The 27,502-nt window shown below is 40.2% G+C and overlaps 3 protein-coding genes and 1 pseudogene across 3 annotated transcripts; 2 read left to right on the top strand and 2 right to left on the bottom strand.

The window, feature by feature from the left end:
- Positions 1 to 4,573: 4,573 nt before the first annotated feature.
- LOC132604360 (F-box protein PP2-B10-like) lies at positions 4,574 to 6,761 on the top strand. The gene is made up of 3 exons (XM_060317844.1): positions 4,574 to 4,948; positions 5,820 to 5,938; positions 6,032 to 6,761. Exons 1-3 carry the CDS (start codon positions 4,688 to 4,690, stop codon positions 6,435 to 6,437), a joined length of 786 nt encoding a protein of 261 aa, XP_060173827.1. The 5' UTR covers positions 4,574 to 4,687; the 3' UTR covers positions 6,438 to 6,761.
- A 180-nt stretch (positions 6,762 to 6,941) lies between these two features.
- Positions 6,942 to 9,010, top strand: LOC132604361 (putative F-box protein PP2-B2; annotated as a pseudogene).
- Positions 9,011 to 9,494: 484 nt separating this feature from the next.
- LOC132602641 (putative vesicle-associated membrane protein 726) lies at positions 9,495 to 12,355 on the bottom strand. Its single transcript, XM_060315447.1, has 5 exons — positions 11,968 to 12,355; positions 11,094 to 11,235; positions 10,888 to 11,008; positions 10,258 to 10,320; positions 9,495 to 9,961 (listed from the first exon to the last, which is right to left on the bottom strand). Exons 1-5 carry the CDS (start codon positions 12,155 to 12,157, stop codon positions 9,812 to 9,814), a joined length of 666 nt encoding a protein of 221 aa, XP_060171430.1. The 5' UTR covers positions 12,158 to 12,355; the 3' UTR covers positions 9,495 to 9,811.
- A 13,888-nt stretch (positions 12,356 to 26,243) lies between these two features.
- Positions 26,244 to 27,502, bottom strand: LOC132602640 (F-box/kelch-repeat protein At3g23880-like). Its single transcript, XM_060315446.1, has one exon. It carries the CDS (start codon positions 27,047 to 27,049, stop codon positions 26,417 to 26,419), a length of 633 nt encoding a protein of 210 aa, XP_060171429.1. The 5' UTR covers positions 27,050 to 27,502; the 3' UTR covers positions 26,244 to 26,416.

Genomic DNA, 27,502 nt, shown 5'->3' with positions numbered 1-27,502 from the left:
ATATATAGTATATATATTAAGTTATACATATATATAAGTATATATAGTATATAGTACATATATATACATATATATTAAGTTATACATATATTTAGTATATATATTAAGTTATACATATATATACATATATATAGTATATATATTAAGTTATACATATATTTAGTATATAGTACGTATATATTAAGTATATATAGTATATATAGTAGATATGTATATTTAGTATATATATTAAGTTATACATATATATAGTATATATAATAAGTTATACATAAGTATATATATTAAGTTATACATATATTTAGTATATATATATATATATTAAGTTATACATATATATAAGTATATGTAAGTTATACATATATATGTATACGAAAAACACTATTCTGTATTGCTGACTTGCTGTTAGGCTGTTAGTCAGTAAATATTTAAACTTTAATTATAAAGTTGTATAACATATGAAAATATAGCTACAATATACAAATAAATACTATAATATATATATATATATATATATATAATACAAAAAACAAAAAAAAATAGATTTTAACCACTCCGAACCGGACCGGTTCCGGTTTGAGGTTTAAAACCGGTAAACCGGAACCGGTTAACCGGTTCCGGTTTTTTAACCAGAACCGGCCGATTCCTTAACCGGTTCCATAACCGGTTCCGGTTGGAACCGGTTGCCACCTTTAGTCCCATGTGAGGTTAGGTAGTAATCAACAACTTGGGCAGAAAATACTGAAAAGCAGCTGACAATGCAAGAGCTTTTCCCCCCTTTTATGCTCTAGCATTACTACGTGCCCGTTTGACTATAGATAGTTTTCACTTCTTTCCAAACTTTTATTTTGGAAAATTATTTGGACCTAAAATTGTTATAATTTTCAGAATTTGAAAAACTCCAAAAAACTGTTTTCATAATTTTAGGGCCAAATCACTTACAAAAATTTAAAAACAACTCTAATTTATATTTATATCTAAACACAACTCTAATTTTCAAATATAATTTTCAATTTAAAAATAAATACGTACTATTTGTTTTTTCAAATTTTACAATTCTTATGTCCAAACGCGAGAAAGAGAGCAATGAAGACATCTAGTTCTCTTATTTAATTATATAATACTTCTTATTGTAAACATTAAAAAATTGTCTTATAATGTACTCCCTTCGTTCCATTTTACTAGTTCAATGTTTGTTTTAAAAATTATATATTTAATATTTGTTTTATTAAGTTGTTGGTATTTATTATGTTTTACAAATCTAAATTTGATAATTAGTACTCTGAATTTTTTTTAAAATACATAATAAGGATACAATTGGAAAAAAAGAAGAAGGAAAAAGGGTTAAATATACCCCTCTACTTTAGTTTAATTGTTAAATATATCCTCCATTAGTCAAAGTAGATAAATATACCCATTTTATTAGTCAAAATAGATAAATATACTCCTTCCGTTAAGAAAGTACACAAATATACCCCTCATTCGACAACATTCCCAATTCCATCATTAATTACCCGATTTAACTTAAAAAAACTCATACCCGCCCCGTCCCGACCCGAAAATTAAATTCTTTTCACCCAAATATACCCACCACCACTATAACCAACCCAACACAACCACCACCACCACCACATTCTTCATAACCATCCTTAACCACAACCCCAATTGGCTTGTGCCTAAAATTTCAAGAGATTGTTGATTTTTAGTTTTTAATTTTAAATTGGAGGACCGTTGCTTAGAAAGGAGGCTTGTGGCTGGGATTTTCTAGCCTTTTTTAGCCTAAAGCTTTCATTTTTATTGATTTTAATGTTGCTAGCGACCTAAATATGTGATATAATGATACTTGAAGAAATTTATCTCAGTTTGCTCCAAGCCAAAGCTCTTTGTTGGATACCTAAGTATTTTATGAAGTGTGAAATATTATAATAATCATGTTTGACTGATGACAATCATGCTTTCTCTGGTATTTTGCATATGATATTCAATACTGTATTAAGGATTTAATGTATTTACTGAGATCGAATAATCTTTTTTGTTTTGTTCAGTGATGTCCGAGGACATGGTTAAGGATGGTTATGAAGAATTTACTGGTTGTGATGGTGGTGGTTGTGTTGTGTCGGTTGTAGTGGTGGTGAGTATATTTGGGTAGAAAGAATTTAATTTGCGGGTGGGGCATGGTTTGTTTAAGTTAAATCGGATAATTAATGGTGGAATTGGGAATTTTGTCAACTAAGGGGTATATTTGTGTACTTTCTTAACGGAAGGGGTGTATTTATCTAATTTAACTAACGAAAAGGGTATATATATCTACTTTGACTAACAGGCGGTATATTTAACTATTAAGCTAAAGTAGAGGGTATATTTGACCCTTTTCCCAAAAAAATCTCTTTTGATTTGTTAAAATCAATAAGTAAAGGAAATTTTTTATTTTTAGAATATTAGACTAGTAAAAGAGAATGGAGAAAGTAATTATTACTTATACAAACAAACATGATATTGAAAATTATTATGTAATTACATGATGAGAAATAAATATATCTTTAAATTTACTATATTGCCTAATTATTAGGAATTTGTCATTGCCAAGGTAATGGAGTAATTAGTAGTGTCCAAACACACCCATGAAATTCTCCTTTACGGTTTTTCCTTAAGACTTTAGTTGACTTATAACATGTTTGACCAAATTTTTAGAAAACTTAAATTGCATATTTTATTTAAAACTAAATTAAAAAAATTGAAGTATTTGGCGAAGTTTTTAGGAAAAGAATAAGTATAGTAGTAGCATAAACTATTTTTGAGAAGCTGAAAAGTAATTTTTCTCACAAACCATTTTGAAAACCCCACCAAACACAAATCAATGCTTTAGCATTGACAAAAATACTTTCTAAATTAATTAGCCAAATATACATTTTGACTCTCCAAAAATATTTTTTTAAACGAGAAAATTATGCTCTATGTCTATTTTTGAAATATTTACACATAGTCCATACTTTGTGTATAAACAATCAATTTTCAACATATTTGTGTATAAACACCTTTTATACACTATTATAATTTTATACAATGTTGATACATTATGTATAATGCTTTCCAACGGTGTATAATGTTGTTAATATTATATATTAGATCAGTGGTTGAGCCAAAATTTTAATTAAGGGGTTCACAATATAAAGAAGTAAATACACAAAAAAATCAAAGGGGGTTTAATATTCACTATATATACATAAAAAAAATTAACAATGCATAAACAACGTAATTTTCCGCTGAAAGAGGTTCATGAACCCCCGGGCTCTAGCTGGCTCCACCCCTGTATTAGGCTGCGTGGCGTAAATATTCTTAAAAGCCGTAAAATATCCCTTTTTAAAATGCTCTTTTAACAATTAAAAAAAAAAATCTCAAAATAAATAAATTTTAACGACTTGGCCGAACAGAGGATTAGCCGTCCCATTATTGTTGAATATAGTAAGTAACCATTTTAGTGGACGAACAATACAAAGTGAAAAGAAGTTTTCAAAGCTTATATTCATTTTCTTTTTCTATATATATATACACCTTCCAAATTTCAACAACTTTAATCAATTGAATTATTTTTTCGGATGAACTATTTTGGGTTGTTGTCAGAAGGCATCTTACCGGAAATTATGTCCTTAACTTCACCAAAAGATACTACTAGGTTATCTGCTATCTCCCAAGGATTCAAGTCTGCTGCTGAATCCGACGTCGTTTGGGAGAATCTGAATTCTCAGATAATATTTCTACAGTTTAATAATTACCTTATAAACAAACATGTCATTATTAGGTTATTTGGATTCTAAGATAATATTTATACAGTTTAGTAATTACTATTCTCTCTCTCCTAAAAAAATTGTTCTCCTTTCCTTTTTAGTCTGTCTCAAAAAGATTGTCCTCTTTTTATATTTAGAAATAATTTAACTTTATGAGATGATTTACAGTCACACAAATATCTACGACTCGTTTTGGACCACACATTTCAAAAGTCTTCTTTTATTTCTTAAACTTTGTGTCAAGTAAAAAAAGAATAATTTTTTTGGGACGGACGGAGTACCAATTTAATTTGTGGGGCTGTAAATATGCCCCTTCGACCTTGGATCATAGATTTCTTAATTGAGTACTTGATATCGAATGAAGTATTATTTTTTTGGGAGTTTTCTATTTGAATTATTAAGTGTTTTCATTTTCTATCTGAATTATTATCAACTATTTATCAAAACACGCCTCGAAATTAAGAAATAGCTATCATGTGGACGCAATTTTATGGACAAATTAAGTTGTCATATAACTTGGTCTCGTCAGCTTCAAGATGTGTTTTGACAAAAATAATTAGTGCTTATTGAGATAGAAAATGCAATCACCTTATTATTCAGGCAGAAAACTCTAAAAATGTGATAATTTATGTATGTTTTTATTATCATTATCTCAAAAATAAAAATAAGAAGGGTTTAGTTTTATCGGTTTTATTGTATGTTTTTGTTATCATTATCTCAAAATAAAAATAAAAAAAGGTTTAGTTTAATCGGTTTTATTAAGACTTTAGTTGACTTTAGCCATTCCATTTTTATTCGAATATAATCACTGTGCAAAGAAGTTTTCAAAGCTTATATTCATTTTCTGTTTCTATATATACCGTCAAATTTCAACAACTTTAATCAATTGAATTATTATTTTTCCTATGGATTATTTTGGGTTGCTGCCAGAAGGTGTTTTATCAGAAATACTGTCCTTAACTTCACCGAAAGATACTGTTAGGTTATCTGTTAGCTCCTTAGGATTCAAGTATGCTGCTCAATCCGACGTTGTTTGGGACAAATTCTTGCCATCTGATTATAAACATATTATTTCTAAATCAAACTCTTTATTGAGTTATACTTCAAAGAAAGAACTTTACTTTAGTCTTTGTGATTCACCAATTCTCACACATGGAAGCAAACTGGTAATTATGTCTTTATCTTATTTTCGTGTTGTACTATTATTTGTGTTGTACTATGGATTGTTAATTTATGAACTTTGTGATTACTATGTAATATGCTACTCGCTCCATCTCAATTGTCTTAGTTTGACTGATCATAAAGTTTAAGGAATAAAAAGAAACTTTTGAATCTTGTGGTCCTAATGGAAAGATGTGCTTAATGTACTAAAATGTTCTTTGAATCTTGTAGTTTAAAACATGTCAGGTATGATGTTTGAATTGTCTAACTTATAATATATAGAAAGAAGCACTATTTTTGAAACATATCAAAAATGAAAGTAAGAAACTTAAATTGGGACGGAGCGAGTAATTTGTTTTGGTCTTTTAAAACCCGATTAAGAGTATTATTTTGGTAGTAGATTTTCCCGGATTGTTAATTCATGCATTTTGTGATTAATATGTAATATGCTGGTGTTTATATTAGTACTTTTATTGAAATCTTTGATAGATTTTTACAGCTTTACAAGGACCCCAAAATTCTTGCTGTACATATGACATATAGTATTCACAACCTAAATTAGATTTTTGGAAATGGTCTTGAAGTGTATAGTTTTACTTATATTTTAGGTGGAGATGTAGTTATTTGTCATAGCGATGATTTATGGGTGGAAATGGGCTAGCTAGCGCTTGTAGTTAGTCATGTCAAGGGAGCAGGGTCGGCCTGTGACCGTCCCAGCCCGAGGGTAAAAATAGGCTGGTGACCGACCTGACCCATCCGGAAGGAGCGTTGGATTGTTTGGGTCCCGGCCTCCCTTCATGTAGTTTTAGATATAGTCTAGGACCTTTTCTTTCTTTTTGTTTTGTATTACTGATGTGTTATGTATCTGCTAAATAGAGTTTTTCATTGGATAAGAAGACTGGGAAGAAATGTTTTATGGTGGCAGCAAGGGAACTTGCTATATCATGGGGTGATACACCACATTATTGGGCATGGTCATCTCACCCAGACTCCAGGTATTATATTTTCTCTGTCCATTTCCTGTATAAATTAGACAGAAGTTACTTAATCAAATACGTATAAATATCGATCATGATAATTTTATGCAGATTCTCAGAAGTGGCTAATCTTCGGTTCGTTTGTTGGCTTGATATGCGAGGCAAGATTGAAACTCGATTACTATCAAAAAGAACAAGATATGTTGTTTATCTAGTGTTCAAACTGGCTGATGGATTTTATGGCCTTGAAACTGCTAATGCATTTGTAAGATTTGTTGATTGCGAGAGTGACAATGAAGCTGAGCGACGAGCTAGTGTTGTTAGTCTTTCAAGACGAGAAGGACCTAGTGAGAAGCGATCCAAGAGAAGAGTTGATGGATGGATGGAAATAGAAATGGGAAATTTCTTCAATGATGCTGGAGAGGATGGAGACGTTGAAGCGAGATTGATGGAGATTAGACGTCTCTTTGCGAAAGGTGGCCTCATTGTTCAAGGGATGGAGTTTCGACCAGAATGAAGAAGAGAAGAATCCTTTTACCATGCCTTGCCAAGATTCCTTCTTTTTTGGATTGCTTCTGAATATGGCCCTTTTCAACAAATGGTCGAACTCGAGTTATCTATATAGTATATTCACTATTTTAATGTATGATTCAAGAGTGAGTTGATTCTCTTCTTGAGCTGAGGGTCTATCGGAAATAGCCTCCCTACCTTGTGGGGTTACGCTTTACCCTCCCCAAACCCCACATGGTGGGGTTATACTGGGTATGTTGTTGTTGTTGATCTATACTCAAACCTCATTTGCTTATTTAAATTGTAAATGAAATATGATACCTGTTTTATAGCATCAATTCCTGCACTGTTTTATTCAACTCTTTGTACTCCCTAAAATGTTCTGAAGGGCCTAAGTACTACTAGAGTGACATTAAATCAGAAAGTCATTATAAGGAAACCATAAAGTTATGCCTTGACTTACACTGTTCCTTTTAGCAAGGAAGAAAGGAGATCAAGTTCCTTTTAGTTTAATGATCTTAAATGACTGTTGGTTATTTCCTAGAAGTACATCATGGATATACTACCTCTGTTTCACTTTGTCATAGTTTGATTTGACAAAAAGCTTAATAAAAAAGGATTACTTTTGAAACTTATGGTCTCAAATATATAGTAACATTTGTGTGCTGTAAAACTTTTGAAACTTGTGATCTTAAACATGTTATGTGGTCGTAAAAGCTTCAAATTAAGAAAATATAGGGATGCACCTTCTTTTTGGGAACAGACTAATCAGGAAGTAGTGTCAAACAAAGTGGAATGGAGAGATAAACTTGATTCAGTTATCTTAGTTTGCATAGATATAACCTGACAGTGACATAAAACTTAAAACTTAGTTAAATTTAGCAATCATGTAAAACAAATATAGGGAGAAGTTTTCGAAGCTTGCATGCATTCATCTTCTATATATACAGTCCAAATTCAGCAATTTTTATCAATTGATTTTTCCTATGGAGTATTTTCTGTCTCTGCCAGAAGGTTGCATATCGGAAATTCTCTCTTTAACGTTGCCGAAAGATGTTGCTAGGTCTTCAGCTGTCTCGCAAACATTTATGTCTGCTGCAGAATCCGACATAGTTTGGGAGAAATTTTTGCCGTCTGATTATAAAGATATCATCTCTAGATCAGACTCTTTCATGATTTCTGCTTCCAAGAAAGAACTTTACTTCAGTCTTTCTAACTCTCCCATTCTTCTTGATGGAGGCAAACTGGTAAAATATCTGCCTCTTCATTTTATATTAGTTTTTGCTTGCTTGGTCTGTGTTTCATGAAAAGATTATGTTTTGCCTGAGCAATTAAAGTAATTTATGTTGGTCTTTGTAAAATCTGATTGAAATGGGTCTCAGATTTTGCTGGATTGTTAATTGATGAACTTTGTGATTACTATGTGATATTGTTTATGTAAGAACTTCTATTCATTCTTTTTCCTTGAGTTATATAAATGCAAAAAAAATATTGCATATATGCGTCGGAATGGGCCCGCGCTTGTAGTTAGTCATGTCAAGTGAGCGGGTCCAGCCCGGGACCAGCCCAACCTTACCGGGTAAAAATGGACTAGTGACCATCCTGATCCGTTCATAAGGGGCGTTGGGTGGTCTGGCTCCAAGCCTACCTTTCATGTTGTTGTAGTCTTGTAGATATGGTCTAGGATTCTTTTTTCGTTCTTTAATGTTTTTTTAATTCCTGATGTGTTGTGTATTTGTGGTTTGATATGTTAAAAAGAGCTTTTCACTGGCAAGAATGGGAAGAAAAGCTTTATGGTGGCAGCAAGGGAACTTGCTATTTCATGGGGTGATACCCTACAATATTGGGATTGGCTATCTCACCCCGGCTCCAGTTTTTAATATTTTCTCCATTCATTTCACATGTATATATTCAGAAACATAATTATTTGAGCAAGATGAACTTTTTGCAGATTCTCAGAAGTGGCTAAACTAAAGTGGGGTCAGTGGCTTGATATCCGAGGCAAGATTGAAACTCAAATACTGTCGAAAAGAACCAAATATGTTGCTTTTCTAGTGTTCAAATTGGAAGACGGGTTTTACAGCCTTGAAACTGCTAGTGTATATGTTAGATTTGTTGATTATGAGAGTGAAAATGAAGCAGAGAAACGAGCTAGTGTTGTGCGTGTTTCAACCAAAGAAGGACCTCAGGAGAAGCGACCCCATACCCGGAGAAGAGTTGATGGATGGAGGGAAATAGCAATCGGAAACTTTTTCAATGAGACCGGAGAGGATGGAGTTGTTGAAACGCGATTGACGGAGATTTGGCGTCTCTATGGAAACGGCATCCCCATCATTCAAGGAATGGAATTTCGACCAGAATAAAGAAGAGAGGAGTCATCTTACCTTCCACTAGTGCTGTTTTATAGATCGATTCAAATTCATCTACATATGGCCCTTGACCTAATGGTCAAACTAGAGGTATCTATACCTAGTTGGTTCACTATTTCATATATGAAACTAGAGTGAGTTGATGCATGTACAAACCTCGTTTGCTTATTATGATTATAGATGAAATATTGCACCTCTTTCATTGAACGCTTTTTACTCCCTGCAATGTTCAGAAACTTATGCCTCTTCTATGCTAGAATGAATGTTTATAAATCAGAAGGTCATTTGTAGGGAAACAATAAACTTATACCTGGACTTACACTCTTCCCTTTACCAGCTCGGGGGTGGCAGAACTAAAGGTAAGGAAGGAGGTTCAATCGGATTCCCCTCACCCGGAAATTACCCGGTGTAAATAGGGTAAAATTACATTTTTTTGGTATATATATAACATAAGGGAAGCTTCTAGGTATAGCATTTTTGCATTTATTTGAATCTCCTCATTAGGATTCCTGGCTCCGTCACTATTGTTGCCAATGGAAAAACTTAGTAGTTTATCTTTTGATTCACAACATTGATTCAAGCATAAATCATTAGTAAGTACCTATCTTCTTTGTTTTGAAATTCCAACACCTTATTGACTTTAGGATGCACTGGCACTTATCACAAGTTAAACAAATATTTACCGTATCAAATTGGAAAGCATCAGTAACAGAAACAGTCAAATAGGACAAAACATTTAGAAACAATACCTAAAGAAAGAGACGGGGAATAAACTAACTCTAATTTTCCTATACATCACATCAAAATACAAGCCAATCCAGCTCTTCATGAGCTAAACTCCAATAAACGGATGGTACCTATGACCATTTGGTTTAACTGAATGCAGCATTTTTGACACGAAACATAGACATATGTCTGAAAAACCGCTAAGGTTTCAACGAATGTTAAATTCTGAACTCATAATTTTACAAATAAAATGAGTTCAGCGCTAAGAACCTTAAGGTTGAACCTATCAAGAAGTGCATTTGAAGCCAGGGCACACAGATAAAATGATAATGAGAAGCAGGACCACGATGATAGCAAAAACAACGAGTTTTATCTTCATATTTTCATACCACATCTTCCTCCTTATCTTCGTTCCCTGTTGTCTGAAGTCCTGAGCCTGAAAATCACAAAGATGAGATTACAAGCTATTTCTTTTTGCAGAGTCCGGTATCTATATTAGGGGTAAAGCACTCCCTCATAAAGGCGATTTCACATCCACGATTCAAACCCGAGACCTTTGATTAAGGGCTAAGGGGTACTTACTACTCACCACAATCCTGGTTGGTGATTACAAACTACCATGACTAATTTTTGCTCTTAAAATTGAAGAAATGAAACCCCAAAGTCAAGTGGACACATTAATCATGCAGTTAAAGTTAATTAAACCATGCTCATGCTGCATTTTAAGCTAACCTGTGATCGAAGATTCTCTGTTTTATCGACTAGAAGCTCAATCTTCTCACCGCGGTCAAGAACCTGATATTAAGAAAAAATTAAAGCAAATTCAAACTACATTCAACGTAGAGTAAAGTAATATATCACTAAAACATGAACATTATGTCAATAGCATATGCAGGATCTTGCATAAGCAGTATCGGCCTATTATAACAACTCAGATTATATGGTAGTTTAGCACTAAGGTAGTAGAGGCTCTTAGTCTTTACTTATTGTCCCAAATTGATGTGCACGTCACATTCTTTTTAAGCAGTGTCGATCTATTATATATCTATAACATAGTGCTTTTTTTTTTTTTTTACCAAAGCAATGTCAGATAACATCGACACTTCTTGTAGTGGGGTATCTCCGGTGATAGAGCAAGGAAGAACTAAGGGGTCATCGAAAAATTAGATTGTATATACAAGGTTAAAATTATATTTTGATACATATAATAGATGTTGAATCTCCTTGACTTTTTCATGTGTTTAATGGTTTATATTTTGAATTCCCATAGTGAAAGTCCTGGCTCCATCACTGTCTATCACTCCCAAATATGACACCTGTTAGCTGAAGTTTGAAAAAACTATGACCCAAGTAAAAAATCACCTTCTCAATGTTTTCCATCATCACTCCCTTGACTTCAGAAACTTGAGCCTTGACCTTAGAAAGCTTACTGATTTCTTCAGGATGATCACAACAGTATTTCATGTGCTCTTTTAATTTTGACCTATGATAGCAAGTGAGACCAATTATTTTTTTAATGACTATATAAAAGTATAATGTACATGTAATAAAAATGAAAATTAAGGTACCCAAATTCCCTATTGAGGCTTTTAGCACTAGCTGTTGCAGCTTTGCCTCCAGCATATCTTTTGCTAAAATCATCCTTCACTCTATCCAAGAAGGCTAGGGGAATTTCCCTGCCTGCAGATTCAGTAGCCACCACACAGTAGGCTGTAGCATAAAAATATATATGAGGTTCAATAATTAAGTAGTACCCCTTCAACATGTGAACTTAGTAGCAAATCCGTGGTGGATTCAGAATTTAAATGTTGTGCTTTCTGATTTGAGGGAGTGTGTTTTGAAATGTATATCTGATTCTTTTGATACTTGCTTCCGGCATATATACATACAGAGAGTTTGAGATAAAGCATTGATTTCTTCCGAGTGAGCGAACCCATTGTTGGATCAGCAATTTCTCAATGAAACAATGAGAATTCAAGAAATGAATTTTAGTGCATTTGTGCTGATACCTCCCATCAATATAGTATGGGATAACTCTGCTCATCAAGGCTTTAGGCAAATAGGAAAAAAATCACCGATTAATATTTTTTGCCTATGCTAGAATATGAACCTGATGTCTCACAGTTCTCCTCTCACCTTATAGCCCACACCCACACCCTTAGGTACAAATCATAACTCACAATCTTATAATACAAACCCTCAACTTACCAATATCTTCTAGAAATGTTATACATTCTTTTATATTAGAAAACAAATACCATTCGATGCTTTCATCAGGTTCAAAAAGAAACTCTAATAAAGCAAGCGATGCACATTTGATTCGATAAAAAAAATTAACGCTAAAAAATCAATTTTATCAAATAGATAGATTCAATTGATCATAACATATAGGGAAATTTAAAAAAATATATATCATGAATATAGGAATAAGAAGAAACTGACTGAATCCATTATCGGAGAGGAAATTGAAGGTGTGATCATCACAATTATATGAGAATTTGTTATTAGATGCAGGCAGCTTCTGCAGGCATTGAGAGGCAATGCTGTTAAAATTTCCCGTAAATTCGCTGTACTCAGCCAGAATTATCGTTCCCCGGGCGACGAAGCTATAAATCAACGTTTGTTGTCCCATCGATCGATACTTTTTATTTAATTTCAATGGATTTTTTGCAATCGAAAAGAGAGGATGGAGAAAATAAATATTCAATCAAAGGGAAAATGGCATTTCTAGAGGAAAATATTTTCTACAGAGAAATGGGAAAATATTTTGCATGCATGGAAATGAAAGGAGAGCATATTGTTGAATGGTTGAAGACGAAGGTGAAAGTGGAGGCACATGATTGAATTTGTAATTGGTAGATCTAGGGGAAAAAAGATATTAAAGGGGGGAAAAATTGCCTTGAAGTACATTTGCATTAATTTGTATTATTAATTAATGTAATGTAAGGTTTGGAAAATTTGGTTCATCACACATATTAGTACTTAATTAGAGATTATACATTGCATGTTTCGTGGAAATAATATCATTATAGGTGAAATATTCGTTCGTTGAGTTTTTTTGTCTCGTGTGAGCACTCCATGTGTGGTCGGTAATGTAAGTCCCGAAAATAATTTTTCAAACAACATATCCAGTGGCCTTCGTTCAAGCAGTGGCGGAGCCACATAGAGCCGAGGATGTTCATCCGAACTCCCTCGGCGGAAAAAAATACTGTTTTTACAAGGTTAAAATTATTTTTTATGTATATATAGTAGATGTTAAACTCCCTTAGGCTTTCTCGTATATTTACTTTTTTATATTTTGAATCTCCTCGGCAAAAATTCTGGCTCCGCCACTGCGTTCAAGTGCTGGGAAACTGCTCTAAGAACCTGGCCGAGGCAACTGCGGCACTTTTTGGCTTAAAATGGTGCTATGAAAATGGCTATCACATAATCGTGCTTGAAAGTGACTCAAAGTTAATGAATGATGTGATCCACGGCAATAATAAACCTACATGGCATTTAGAAGACATCATCAGGGAGATCAAAGATTTGAGCCACCTCCAACAATGCATTTTCCAACATTGCTACCGAAAAGCAAATCAAACAGTGGATGCTCTATCCAAATGGAGCCACATAGTTCAAGATACGATTATTTACCATTCCAGTGATCTTCCCAGAAAAGCTATCGGACCTTACCGATTGGACAGGCTACAGGTACCTGCTTTAAGATGCAAAGTCAATAAGACTTTCTTCGCTCATAACCACTCCTCTGTACAACATTTGATCTAATTGTAAGTTCTTGTAGAAATATTAGACTTAAATAGGCATCTTTGCTAATTGCTCTCTCTTGGGCTGACTCTTCTTTTTGCAATTTGGGGAGTACAGGATTGTAGATTGAGGTCTGGGAACAAAGATAGAATCTTTGGCTTCCATGGGTTCCCTTCACGTACCCGGTTTTTTTTTTTTTTTTTTGTGTGTGTGTGTGTTGTTTCGTTCTGGTTTTTGGAGGTTTTGTTTTTATGTCCCCTCCTTTTTCTTGTTTTTTGTTGTGATATATAACGAGGTAGTGGTCCATGCCAAAACCCTTCACCACCACGGGAGGTGAAAGTCTGGGTGGATGGTATATATATATATATATCCAATGTAATCTCACAATTAGTGAGGTCCGGGGAGGGTAGGATGTACGCAGACCTTACCTCTATCTTTGTGGGGTAGAGAGATTGTTTCCGAAAGACGCTCGGCTCAAAAGAAAAAAAAAAATTGGGAAAGAGAAATAAAAGAGAAGGAATTTGAAGCACATACAAAAAATATGGCAGCAAATAGAAAAATACAAAATAAATGCGCAATAAGTAGCAATACATAGTTATTTTTCAAACAATAACTATGTGTGCCAAAAATTTAACGGAGGTCAAATTTGCTCAATTTCGAATATATGAGTAAATGTGACCTTTCTTTTTCCTTCTTTTGGAATATTATAAGAATTTTATTTTGCTTTTTTTTTCTTATGATTTAATAGGCATAAATATATTACTAGAAAATGACACTAGTGTTGGAAGGAAATAACTAGTTTGGTATACCGCGGCGATACTAGTGAATTGAAAATTGAATGACGTAAAATTGGAAGATATACAGCTGTATATTGAAAAATAACTTGTGGTTTTGTTTTTCTCTCTATCTAATTTAAATTGTCTCACGAGTAGTTAAAAATAACAAATTAAAGACATGAATATTTTAGAAAAAAGGGTTAAAAATTAAAAATTTATTTGCATCCGATATTTATACCAAATCAATAAGCACATGACATATACCTTCCAAATACAATCAACACTAAATAATACTAGTTAATTAATACACTTTCTCACCTTAGTTTATATATTAAACATGATAAATTAGTATGAAGTACATGTCAAATTCTCATCTAGATAACCCTATGCTTATCATATGGTGAAACAAGACTCTGTAAATACACAACCACTCATCATTGCGATTCTTTTCAATATTGTACCTCACCAATTTCCACCCCTCATTGTCAACTATGAGCTCCATTTTTTGTGAAACAAATTGCATCAACATATCCAATATATTCAAAATCATTAATGTTCAAGGCAAATAATTTAGTCCATGATGAGGTAACACCATACTCCTTCATCACCCAAATTTCACAATAAAGTCCATTACCTTTGTTAATCAATGATAAACATCCTTGTAAAACACCAAGATTATGAAAATTGACATTCTCATCATCTTCCAACATAGGTTGTGTCATTACTCCAAATGTCTCTTGTCCTAAGTCAAGTGTTACAATCAATTTTTTCTTCTTTGTCCCATTAATGTCACTATTGTATACGGTAAAAACCGGATATGAGTTAATCCGGGGAGACTATGGATCGAAGGAAGAAAACTGCCGGGGGTTCGCACGAGGGGCATCATACCTTTCCGGACAAGAGCTTCAATCGAAACTGAGCAGAAACGCCATTTGGCCCAGTCTCTATGCCACCGATGGTTCGGGGACTCTTCCCGAGGGTTCGTCATCATTGATCCGGACAACCGTTTGTCCGTGTGTCCATTGGTCCGTTATGACCGTTGCTGAAGCGCATCAGTGGTGTCACATCATGGTCGGCTACCAACTATGCGTGTGTCAGACGGCACCGTCAGTCCAATCACACCAAATCCGTGCAGGGGCTGTCCTTTTTATTGCTATTTTATTAGTTCATATTGTATGAGGCCCACGGGCTCACTACTATAAATAGGGTATATCCTCCTCCTTTAAGGGGGTTGGCTCCATGACTTACCAAGAACATTCATAATAAAAGAGTTCATACATACAATCTCTCTCTCAATATCTGATTCGGCCAAGGCCTTTTGTTACCATTTATATAGCGTTTATTCCATCAAATATTAAAGAGATTATCATTGTTAGTCGTTCTCTCACTACATATTCACACGCATATTTTACACTATTAAATATACATCAAGGTCCAAGCGCATATCCTATACCCGCGTACAAATTCAATTGCTTTCAAAAATTCGGGGTGAACAGTTTGGCGCCCACCGTGGGGCTAGGATAATAATGGCTTTGGCCTTGACTTCTACCATATTCATCGAAACCAAAAACTCCCTCCCCATCTCTGTGAAAACGGTCCAAATGGCTGACGTCAAACAATCCGGTCATGTCAATAATACCGAGATCGTGGCGGAAAACGAAGGGAGCGGACTGCGGGCATTGCCGAACCCCGCTGATCCGAACCCCGTTGATTCAAGGGAAGGACTCAACTGGCAAAATACCGTAGATCAAGAGAATGTCGTTCCACCGGCCACCGATCCTCTAAACACTCACCATTCCGTTACGTTATCCCGGGATCGGGTCCGGAGAGAATCGGACGCACCAAACGACGGCAGTAACTTGCGTTTAATCTTTGAAATGCTACAGGAACAAAGGGCGGCAATCGCCGAGTAAGGGCAAGCGATTGCTCAACTGCAGAGCGGAAAGGGTGAAGCAGGGCCAGTAAAGTCAAAGGGTACGGTTGAAACCGGAAGAAACGGAGAACGAATGATCGAGAGCGACGGCTCCGGGGCCAGCTCCTCAACTGAGGTCCTAAAAATGCTCGAGACCTTGGCGAAACGGGTGGATTCGACCGAGAAGAGGGTCGAGACGTACAATTCTCGGGTGGACCAGATACCGGGGGCTCCACCTCTACTGAAGGGGCCGAATTCGAAGAGGTACATCCAAAGGCCTTTTCCACCAAGTGCGGCCCCGAAACTGATCCCGAAAAGGTTCAAAATGCCCGACATACAGAAGTATGACGGCACCACAGACCCACACGAGCACGTGACCTCATATACTTGTGCCATAAAAGGCAATGATATGGAAGAAGATGAGATCGAGTCGGTGTTGTTGAAGAAATTTGGGGAAACTCTGTCGAAGGGAGCGTTGACGTGATATGACCATCTACCCTAGCATTCTATCACTTCTTTCGAAATGCTCGCCGATGCGTTCGTAAAGGCACATGCCGGTGCGATAAAGGTGCAGGCCCCTAAGGCCGATATCTTCCGGATAACTCAAAGGGACGATGAGCTGCTACGGGAGTTCGTCACCCGGTTCCAGAGGGAACGGATGGAACTCCCCCCGGTGCCAGAAGAATGGGCCGCACAAGCTTTCACAAAAGGGCTCAACATGCTAAGTTCAGTCGCCTCAGCCAAGTTGAAAGAAAGTTTGCTAGAATACGAGGCCGTAACATGGGCCGACGTCCACAATCGGTATGAGTCGAAAATTCGGGTGGAGGATGATCAAGTCGAGCTCCCACCGGTAAGGGTCAAAGTAAATAGAGGTTTCGAGGCACCGAGGAAGGGATACGAAACGAAGTCCGAATCATCGAAAGAGAGGTTTCTGCCATATCCCCATTCGGAGAGACAAAGTTTCAGGTCGGAAAAATTAATCGAGAGTCCAAGCCATTCCTCTGGACGGGCCAGCAAGCGGGTTGAACGCCCGTCGAACAGTCGGGGACTCTCATTTAGGAGTGACGCCGAAGGTTCCGCCAGTAATAGAGTTCCGCCAAAAATTTCGGAGTACAACTTCAAAGTTAGTACTTTGAGACTTGTCTCGGCTATTGGACGTGTCCCCGATGTAAGATGGCCTAAACCATGGAGGTCGGACCCGGGTCAGCGGGATCCGAGCGTAGTGTGTGAATATCACGGAACCCACGGTCATAGGACCGAAGATTGCCGCCAATTGAGAGAGGAGGTAGCCCGGTTATTGAAAAATGGTCACCTCCGAGACCTGCTGAGCGAGCGGGCCAAAAATCATTATAAGGAAAGAGAATCTTACCAAAGGCCCGAACCTGTCGAACCCCAGCATACAATCAACATGATAGTGGGGGGCATTGACGCCCCTCGAGGGCCGGTAATGAAGCGGACGAAAATTTCTATTGTTCGTGAAAAGCGCATTCGGGGTCATTCGACCGAGGGATCTATCTTCTTTAATGACGAAGACGCGGAGGGCATCACCCAACCCCACAATGATGTGTTGGTAATTTCTATACTTGTCCTTAAAACTAAGGTCAAACGTATTTTGATTGACCCAGGTAGCTCGGCCAACATCATCCGGTGGAGAGTGGTTGAACAGTTGGGACTGCTCAATCAGATCGTACCAGTGGCCCGAGTACTAAGCGGGTTCAATATGGCAAGTGAAACCTTGAATGGAGAGATCTCGTTGCCTGTAAACGTGGATGACACCATTCAGCAAACGATGTTCTATGTGATCGAAGGGGACATGAAATATAATGCATTATAGGGCAGACCCTGGATACATGGTATGAAGGCAGTTCCTTCAACACTGCATCAGCTGCTGAAATTCCCCACTCCGGAGGGGGAGAAAACCATCTGGGGCGAGCAGCCCGCAGCAAAGGAAATGTTCGCAGTAGATGAGGCAACTCCCTGGCCCGAGAAGCCGGCTCGGGAAGAGAAGGGTACAACCGGAGGGGAAGCCCCCCAATAGCAACTAAAGTATACTGGATCGGATCCAGTGCACGAGGAGGAGGACTTCGGGATGCCCAGATCCTTCGTCACACCGAATGACTCGGACGCGACCAAGTCAACCGTGGAGGAGCTGGAGCAGATCATCTTGTTCGAGTTTTTACCGGACAGAAAGGTATACCTGGGCACGGGGCTCACCCCGGGGATCAGGCGTAAATTAATTGAATTTCTTCGAGCTAACGCCGATTGCTTTGCATGGTCGCATATAGATATGACAGGTATATCACCGGAAATAGCATCACACAAACTCATCTTGGATGGGAAGTTTCTCCCGGTCAAGCAAAAAAGAAGGCCCATGTCAGAGTCAAAGCACGCCTTCGTAAAAGACGAGGTAACGAAGGTTTTGAATATAGGTTCCATCCGGGAGGTGAAATACCCGGATTGGCTTGCTAACGTGGTGGTGGTTCCCAAAAAAGGTAACAAATTTCGAATGTGTGTCGATTATAAGGATTTAAACAAGGCATGCCCGAAGGATTCATTTCCATTGCCTCACATCGACAGAATGATCGATGCGACGGTCGGGCATGAAATGTTGAGTTTTCTCGATGCTTACTCCGGGTACAACCAGATCCGGATGCACCCGGAGGACCAAGAGAAAACATCCTTCATTACCCGTTACGGGACTTATTGTTATAACGTCATGCCTTTCGAATTAAAAAACGAGGGTCCAACTTACCAACGCCTAGTTAATGGGATGTTCGAAGAACAAATAGGGAAAACGATGGAAGTTTATGTTGACGATATGGTTGTTAAGTCCCTGGAAACAGAGGACCATTTAAAGCATTTGCAGGAAACCTTCGATGTACTCCGCAGATACAACATGAAGCTCAACCCGGAGAAGTGTGCCTTCGGCGTCAGGTCTGGTAAATTTCTGGGATTCATGGTGTCAAACCGAGGAATTGAAATCAACCCGGACAAGATCAAGGCCATCGAGGACATCGAGGTCGTGAACAACATAAAAGGGGTATAGAAGCTCACCGGGCGGATAGCGGCACTGAGTCGCTTCATTTCGAGGTCCTCGGACAGGAGTCACCGTTTCTTCTCTTTGCTCCGAAAGAAGAACAACTTCGTTTGGACACCGGAGTGCCAAGAAGCCCTAAGGGAATTGAAGAAGTATTTATCCAGCCCCCCGTTGCTGCACACACCGAGGTCCGATGAGCCACTCTTCCTCTATTTAGCAGTCTCCGAAATGGCGGTAAGCGGCGTTTTGGTCCGAGAAGAATCAGGTACGCAATTCCCTATCTATTATGTAAGTAGAACTTTGGGGGATGTAGAGACCCGTTATCCCCATTTGGAAAAACTGGCATTAGCATTGGTAAGCGCTTCTAGAAAACTCAAACCTTATTTTCAATCCCACCCCATATGTGTGGTAACCACTTACCCTTTAAAAAACATCATGCATAAGCCTGAGTTATCCGGTAGGTTAACAAAATGGGCTATAGAAGTTAGCGATTACGATATCGAGTACAAGCCTCGGACGGCCATCAAATCCCAAATCGTGGCCGATTTTGTGGCAGACTTTACCCCGGCCATGGTCCCCGAGGTCGAGAAGGAACTTTTGCTGACCTCGGGAAAGACCGGGGGCATTTGGTCTCTACATATGGACGGGGCCTCGAATCTTAGAGGTTCCGGCCTAGGGATCGTCCTTAGGACCTCGGCCGGGGAGGCAATCCGACAGTTCATTAGAACTGCTAGGTTGACTAACAATGAAGCCGAGTATGAGGCTATGATTGCATGTTTGGAATTGGCTCGAAGCATGGGAACCGAAACAATCGAGGCAAAGTGCGACTCGCTTCTGGTCGTGAACCAGGTAAACGGCGTATTCGAGGTAAAGGACGAGCGGATGCAGCGGTACCTTGAAAAAACATAGGTGGTACTTCATCAATTTAAAGAGTGGACCATGCAGCACATACCGAGGGAGCAGAATAGCGAGGCTGATGCATTAGCAAACTTGGGATCCTCGGTCGAGGAGGAGGAAATCAACCTCGGGGCAACGGTGCACTTATCAAACACGGCCATAGAAACCGGGCACGCCGAAATATACACAATGGGCTTGACCTGGGATTGGCGCAATAAGTACATCGACTACTTGCGTGATGGGAAGCTCCCAAAGGACCCGAAGGAGTCACGATCGCTACGGACCAAGGCTGCCCGCTTTTGCTTGGTGGACGATCAACTGTATCGATGCTCCTTCCTAGGTCCTTTAGCTAAGTGTTTGGGCCCCGGTGAAACGGAATATGTGATAAGAGAGGTGCACGAGGGAACCTGCGGCAACCACTCCGGTGCAGAAGCTTTGGTTCGAAAAATCGTCAGGGCCGGTTATTACTGGAACCGGATGGACGAGGACACGAAAAATTTCGTCCAAAAATGTGACGGGTGTCAGAAGCATGCTCCGATGATTCACCGGCCCGGGGAGTTGCTACATTCGGTCATCTCGCCTTGGCCTTTCATGAAGTGGGGAATGGACATTGTTGGTCCGTTACCTCGGGCACCAGGTAAGGCCCGTTTCATTTTGTTTATGACTGACTATTTTTCTAAGTGGGTTGAAGCGCAGGCCTTCGAAAAGATAAGAGAAAAGGAAGTCATCGACTTCATATGGGACCACATCGTCTACCGTTTCGGCATCCCGTCTGAGATAACCTGTGATAATGGCCCCCAGTTCGTGGGTAACAAGGTCAACAGTTTCCTCGAAGGGTTGAAGATCAAGAAAATCGTGTCAACCCCGTATCACCCGTGTGCAAACGGGCAAGCAGAATCAACGAACAAAACGATAATCCAAAATCTGAGGAAAAGGCTTGAGGCATCAAAGCATAATTGGAGGGAAATACTCCCGGAGGTGCTCTGGGCTTACAGAACCACATCCAAATCGAGCATGGGGGAAACCCCGTTCTCATTGGTCTACGGAGCCGAAGCCCTCATCCCCGTGGAGGTTGGCGAACCGACCCTCCGTTTCAGATATGCCACCGAAGAATCGAACGGGGAGGCTATGGCCGTGAAGCCCGACCTCGCGGATGAGCTACGCGAAGGAGCGTCGATCCGCATAGCGGCCCAAAAACAGAGGATGGAAAGATATTACAACCGAAGAGCCAATTTTCGGCATTTCCAAGTGGGGGACTTGGTGCTTCGAAAAGTCACCCTACATACAAAGAACCCCAACGAGGGAAAGCTAGGACCGAACTGGGAAGGACCGTACAAGGTAACCGGTGTAACGGGCAAAGGATCATACCAGCTGGAGTCCATGGATGGGCAATGCCTACGCAACAACTGGAACGTAGCCCATCTAAAAAGATACTACTGCTAAGGTATGATCTTCCCACATACTTTTTGTTAACCGTATATTTCTTTTGCAGGAAATCAAGGACAGCATAAAATTAGAATTTAGGACTGAAAGCACGTGTTGCACTCTTTTCCTTAGTGCGGTTTTATCCCAAAATGGGTTTTCCGACGAGGTTTTTAATGAGGCAACAAGTACAACGTGCTACGCAACAAAGATAAAGGACTAGCACCCGGACACCCGAGGTCACGCCTTCCGAGTGGGGGGCTTGATAACACTCACCCGACCTCGAAGCTCGGATAAGTGTTAGGGGACACGGTGCCCACATCGAAGCATGCTAAGATAGAGAGAAACGAAGAAGCTCGGCATTTGCCACGACAAAAACAAAGGCTGGCCACCGGTCATCGCCTTCGATGTAAGGACCAAACGATCATAATGAATCATGTCCCATTCAGCATTTGCCATGGCAAAAACAAAGGCTGGCCACCGGTCATCGCCTTCGATGTAAGGACCAAACGATCATAATGAATCGTGTCCCATTCAGCATTTGCCACGGCAAAAACAAAGGCTGGCCACCGGTCATCTCCTTCGATGTAAGGACCAAACGATCATAATGAATCATGTCCCATTTAGTGTTTCCTACGGCAAAGATACAAGAAATAAAAATTATCATATGTACAAACACTTACAATACAAAAGCCATTGCAAAGGTCGTATTTCGGCATTGTTCAATTTATACGCCCTATACCGGGCACTGTGGTCGAAATTCGAGCTGGCCACAAAAAATGCCGGTCCTAAAGAAGCGCCTATCACGGGCACGGAAAGATCCGAAGTCACAAAACATCTAGTAAGTCCTACGGGCAGAATTAACCAATGACTACAGGTCATCTTGTCCAAAAACGGACCAGTAATTCAAAGCAAAATAAAAACAAGCGCTCAAATGAAGAAACAAGAAAAGTGCAACTTCCATACATACAAAAGGTACTTTTACAAAGAATACTTTTACATCAAAGGTCAAAAGGCCAGCAAAGGCAAAAAGCAAAAGCCAAGTAAAAATCCTATGTTAGATGACTGGAGGCAGAATGATCGGACTCGGTTCTTTTGGAATCATCTGAGTCGGACCCGAGGGCGTGGTTTGCCTCCTCCTCCATCTCTTTGGCCTGGTTTATCAAGGCCGGAAGATCGGAGAATCCGCGCTCGACTTCTTCGAGGGTGAGCCGCCGAGACTTCCACTTCTCGTACTCGGCAACGATGGCGATTTGAGCCTCGGCCGCCTCCACGCCTTTCCAGGCTTCCTCCAAATCAGCCTCGACTTTAGCTAACTTGGTCTCCAGCTCGGCCCGGTTTGCCACAGCAATATTACTCATGTGAACAACAGCTTCTAGCTCGGCCTTAAGAACATCGTTGGCACTCACCGCCTCCTCCAGCTCGGCTTTTAAGCCCTCACATATCCGAGACCGCTCCTCGGTTTTCCCTTCGAAAACTCTCATACGTTCTTCGTACAGAGCGGTGTCGGATTCCAGTAGCCGGTTCCTCTCGGCTAGGCCCATTGCATCGGCCTTCACCAAATCCAGTTCCCCCCGGAGTTGGGATACGGTGGTCTCCAGCTCGTCCAGCCTCGATGAAAATTGGGCTTTGTCTCGGCTAAGGCCAATCTTCTCAGTCTCGAGGCTTCGATTATAATCGGTCATGGCGGCCAATTCACTCTTCAAACGACGATTTTCGTCCTTGGCCGCATCGAGCTCGGGATGAAGGTTGGCGAGAACAGCCGCCCGACCCAACTCTTCCTCTTTCTCTTGGAGAAGATGCTTATATTCCTCCGTTTCTCGGCCTTGGGCATCTAGTTGGCCCCGAAGATCGTCCATCTCGTGTTGGGCACGGATGAAGGCCTTATTGACCAGTACCACACTCTGCAAGAAAAACAAACATGAACAATCAAATAAAGTGAGCATAAAGCCTACTGATATACAAGGGTGGCTGAGGGTCTTACCCGGTTGCCCGCATGCATGCCTTCGTTCATAAGGCACTGCCAGGTGACCTCGGTCATTTTACGTTTGTCCGAGTCGGAGACAAGAGGCCATAAATAGCTTGCCACTCCCACCAGGCGCGATAGAAAGCCGCAATCCTCGGGGACGGTGATTACGGCCGATCTGGTTCTTCTTGGTTCTACGCTCGGGGCTGGGAAGATGGTCACCAGGTTATATCTAGAACCAGATTCTGATTGTCGGTTAGCCGACCTCGTGACCCGAGGAATTGGAAGATGGACGAAACCCGCAGTTTCACCGGTAGCAGGAGGAGTGGTTGAAAACATATCTTCAAAATCCTCAGCCCTCGAAGCCAGGGTAGATGAACTTGGCGTGGACTCAATGTTTCTGGAAAAGACCGGGGGCTCCGCAGTAGAAACAGGTTCATGGTCGGGAGACGGATGAGCGTGAATGGGGGCTCCGGTCTCCGGAACTGGCGCGGTCCTTTGATCAGCTGCAGTGACAGCCGTTTCCCCCGGTCCCTTTCTCCTCTGCAGGGGAGCATCTTCCGGAGAAGATTCACCTGAAATATCGACGAAGTCAACCGACCGGAGAGGAGCCGGGGAAAGGATTTCTTCTGCAACTGAAGGAAGAACGGAAATCAAGAGACCTTCGTTGACAGAAGTCAAAGGCGGAACGTGGGCAGTCCCCTCGGGTACTGTAGCCGTTGACGGAGCCGGGTCGACCCTCCGAACTATGATGTCGGGCTCCGCTTCCTCTCTCGGGGGCCGGGCAACACTTCTTGCTTTCTTCCACTTGGGCGGTTCCCTCTTTTCGGAGGGCCGCTTCCTTTTGGCAGCTTCGGCAAGAACACGGGAAGAACCCGCTGTGTCGAACGCGGATGCCGGTGCAGGGGAAGCGGCCCCCGACTCCGATCTGGATGCCACCGAGCCCTTCGGCAAACCTGAACAACAAAGACATAGGCAGGATTGAGAAAGCTGACGACCACGAATGGCTAAGGATGCAGCAGAAATGAAGGGAAGTCAAACATTACCATGATTTTGAGCGATCCATCGACCACGTGACAAATGGGCCCACGTTCGGTCCTCATAGGGAAGCTGGCCGAGGAGTGTCGTGACCCATTCACTCAGATTGCGAATTACCGGGGGAGCAAATCCGTTTGCTACAAAAAAAAAAGGGCAGTGAGAAAACAATACTGAAAGCGGCTGAACGAGTAAGAACGATTGCTCAAAGGATCGAACTTACGCTTGTCGTTCTATTTCTCTGGAAAAGGTAGATGGGCGGCCGGGATTATGTCTTCGGTCTTTACCCAGACATAGCGTTCTAGCCATCCCCTGTCCCGGTCTTCGTCCATCTTCGAGAAGAACGGATTCCGGCTGCGCTTGGTTAGTTTTATGACACCGCCCCGGAATATTCTCGGAGAGTACAGGCGTATTAGATGGCCCAGTGAGAACTCCTTCTCAGCTCTGTTGGCCAGCAACCGGAGGCAAGCAACGACCCTCCAAACGATTGGGCCGACCTGTGCCAAAGTCACGCCATAGGTCCGGCACATGTCTAGTATGACTGGATCAATTGGGGGATCGAGTTTAAGGGTAAAGGGATAAGTGTACACGTACAAGAACCCTTCCCGGTGGTCGGTAATGGATTCGTCCGGCCCGGGTGCAAACACCCTCACTGGGCGTGTGTTCCATCCACAATCTGCTCGGACTACGTCGAGCTTATCCTCGGTTATGGAGGAAGGATATCGCCTCACGTCGTACCCCCGGTCTGAGATGGCAGAGGGCTTTTCCGCCTCGAGGTCTTTATTGAAGTTAAATTTAGCCGGTATAATATCCGAGGCCGTAGTATCGGGGTTACTCCTTTGTTTAGCCGGAGACACAGCCTCGGCCCTAGGGGATGAAACCGAGGGAATTTCGGGAGAAGTGGTTTCAGACATGTTGTAAGAATGAAGGGGAAAGGATTTCGGAAAATAATGCAAAGGAAACGAAGGAAATGGTGATCTGAAGAGCAACTGGAGCAAAAAGCAGTGGGCAAGAATGGTGACAAAGTTAATCTCCCTTTCACATAAAAACAAGCGAAGGTTTGGTAACAGATTTGCTGTAGAAAGGATGAAAATAGAACGCAGAGGAGAGAAGAAACGAAAGAGCAGATCGTAAAAGTGAAAAAAATGAGGAAATGAGGGGCTTTATATAGGCATAAGGAGGGGAACGGTTATCGAGGAAGGCCAATCGGGGGTCGCCACGTGTCCCATCATTAATGTGAAGCGACCCGAAACGACGTGCAAAAGGCGGTTGACAGGAGCGGACCATCCGGAGCAGGATGCGTGGCCGGCAAAGGGGAAGACGTGACGCAACTATTCCCGCCAAATAAGGAGATAAGGATAGGCCATCCGGGCTGACGATTGTATGATTCATTCACTTCCCGTTACTCCGATGGATCGTCGGTCCGGGAAGTGTGGGGGCTATCTGTATACGGTAAAAACCGGATATGAGTTAATCCGGGGAGACTATGGATCGAAGGAAGAAAACTGCCGGGGGTTCGCACGAGGGGCATCATACCTTTCCGGACAAGAGCTTCAATCGAAACTGAGCAGAAACGCCATTTGGCCCGGTCTCTGTGCCACCGATGGTTCGGGGACTCTTCCCGAGGGTTCGTCATCGTTGATCCGGACAACCGTTTGTCCATGTGTCCGTTGGTCCGTTATGACCGTTGCTGAAACGCATCATGGTCGGCTACCAACTATGCGTGTGTCAGACGGCGCCGTCAGTCCAATCCCACCAAATCCGTGCAGGGGCTGTCCTTTTTATTGCTATTTTATTAGTTCATATTGTATGAGGCCCATGGGCTCACTACTATAAATAGGGTATATCCTCCTCCTTTAAGGGGGTTGGCTCCATGACTTACCAAGAACATTCATAATAAAAGAGTTCATACATACAATCTCTCTCTCAATATCTGATTCGGCCAAGGCCTTTTGTTACCATTTATATAGCGTTTATTCCATCAAATATTAAAGAGATTATCATTGTTAGTCGTTCTCTCACTACATATTCACACGCATATTTTACACTATTAAATATACATCAAGGTCCAAGCGCATATCCTATACCCGCGTACAAATTCAATTGCTTTCCCAAATTCGGGGTGAACAACTATAGCCCAACCAATGAGGAGATCCATTAAAGAAAACCCCTTCTTCTTCTAAAATAAAAATGCACTTAAGACCTTGAATCTTTCTCCATCTTTCGCCACATGTAGAAAAAACCTCGACTATTCCATCTGATGTACCTCTGACTACCTTGTACTCGTCGTTAACCGAATCATAACCAAATCCATTGAAAATGGGACAATCATCAGGAAAATCATAAGGTAGACTTGGCAAGTCCCTGGAGACTCTAGTAGAGGGATTCCACAGAGAAATTTTATTAGTGTCATATGGTAACAAACAAATCAATCCATTACAAGAACCAATAATTTCAACAGTATTGGATTCGAGTTCTTCCTCCATGGATGGATACCACAAATCTACAATGGCGTCGTCATGGCCATCATCGACATGATCTTCAAGTGATGATGGAGATTCATAGTCCAAGGACTTAAAGGGTGACATAGTTAAAATCTTTGGGTCAAAAATAGCTTGAGAAAGATGAAGTTTGATAAATTCTTCATCTGAAATTAAAGATAGCCAAGTTTTGGACACACACTTGAATTGTAAGAGATATTTAACTGGTAATCTTGATAGTATGTTTGACATAACATCTTGAGGAAGATTAAGGATTGATCTCTTAATCTATGAACTCATCTTTGGGTATTTCTTTGTATTTCCGGTATACTTATAGCAATTTATTAAGATAACTTATAGCATATAGGAAGCTAAAGCCTCATTTTGCCACTTTCAAAAGCTTGTTGTGTACTCTGTAATATTAAATGAGTTGTAGAAATTGGCAAGTGGTTTAAGTGGAAAATTTATCAAGTTGATATTAGTTTATAAAGATTCACTAGTAAACTCGTCCGCGCAAAGAAACCTCATTAGGTGACAATTTTTTTTTTTACAATACTAAAGTATTACAACTATTTTTAAATTTGAATATTTGAAATATTTTTTGTTCTTCAACTTCAAATGCATTAGATTAACACTTCGTTATATGTTCTTATCTTATTTTATTTTTTTGTATTATTAATATAGGTGAAGCCAAAACCTTTTTCC

This window comes from Lycium barbarum, chromosome 7 (assembly GCF_019175385.1).
Source record: "Lycium barbarum isolate Lr01 chromosome 7, ASM1917538v2, whole genome shotgun sequence".
In the NCBI taxonomy this organism is placed as follows: Eukaryota; Viridiplantae; Streptophyta; class Magnoliopsida; order Solanales; family Solanaceae; genus Lycium; species Lycium barbarum.
Note: the sequence above shows the minus strand (reverse complement) of the source record. Positions and strands in the feature narration are given on the sequence as shown.

Excerpts from the sequence above, each read along its gene's own strand:
- LOC132604360 (XM_060317844.1), top strand. The coding sequence starts at position 4,688 with ATGGATTATTTTGGGTTGCTGCCAGAAGGTGTTTTATCAGAAATACTG. Across the intron at positions 4,949-5,819 it reads TCACACATGGAAGCAAACTG|AGTTTTTCATTGGATAAGAA; the intron begins GTAATTATGTCT and ends TCTGCTAAATAG. Across the intron at positions 5,939-6,031 it reads TCATCTCACCCAGACTCCAG|ATTCTCAGAAGTGGCTAATC; the intron begins GTATTATATTTT and ends AATTTTATGCAG.
- LOC132602641 (XM_060315447.1), bottom strand. The coding sequence starts at position 12,157 with ATGGGACAACAAACGTTGATTTATAGCTTCGTCGCCCGGGGAACGATA. Across the intron at positions 11,236-11,967 it reads CCTCTCCGATAATGGATTCA|CCTACTGTGTGGTGGCTACT; the intron begins GTCAGTTTCTTC and ends TTTATGCTACAG. Across the intron at positions 9,962-10,257 it reads CAGAGAATCTTCGATCACAG|GCTCAGGACTTCAGACAACA; the intron begins GTTAGCTTAAAA and ends TGTGATTTTCAG.
- LOC132602640 (XM_060315446.1), bottom strand. The coding sequence starts at position 27,049 with ATGTCAAACATACTATCAAGATTACCAGTTAAATATCTCTTACAATTC.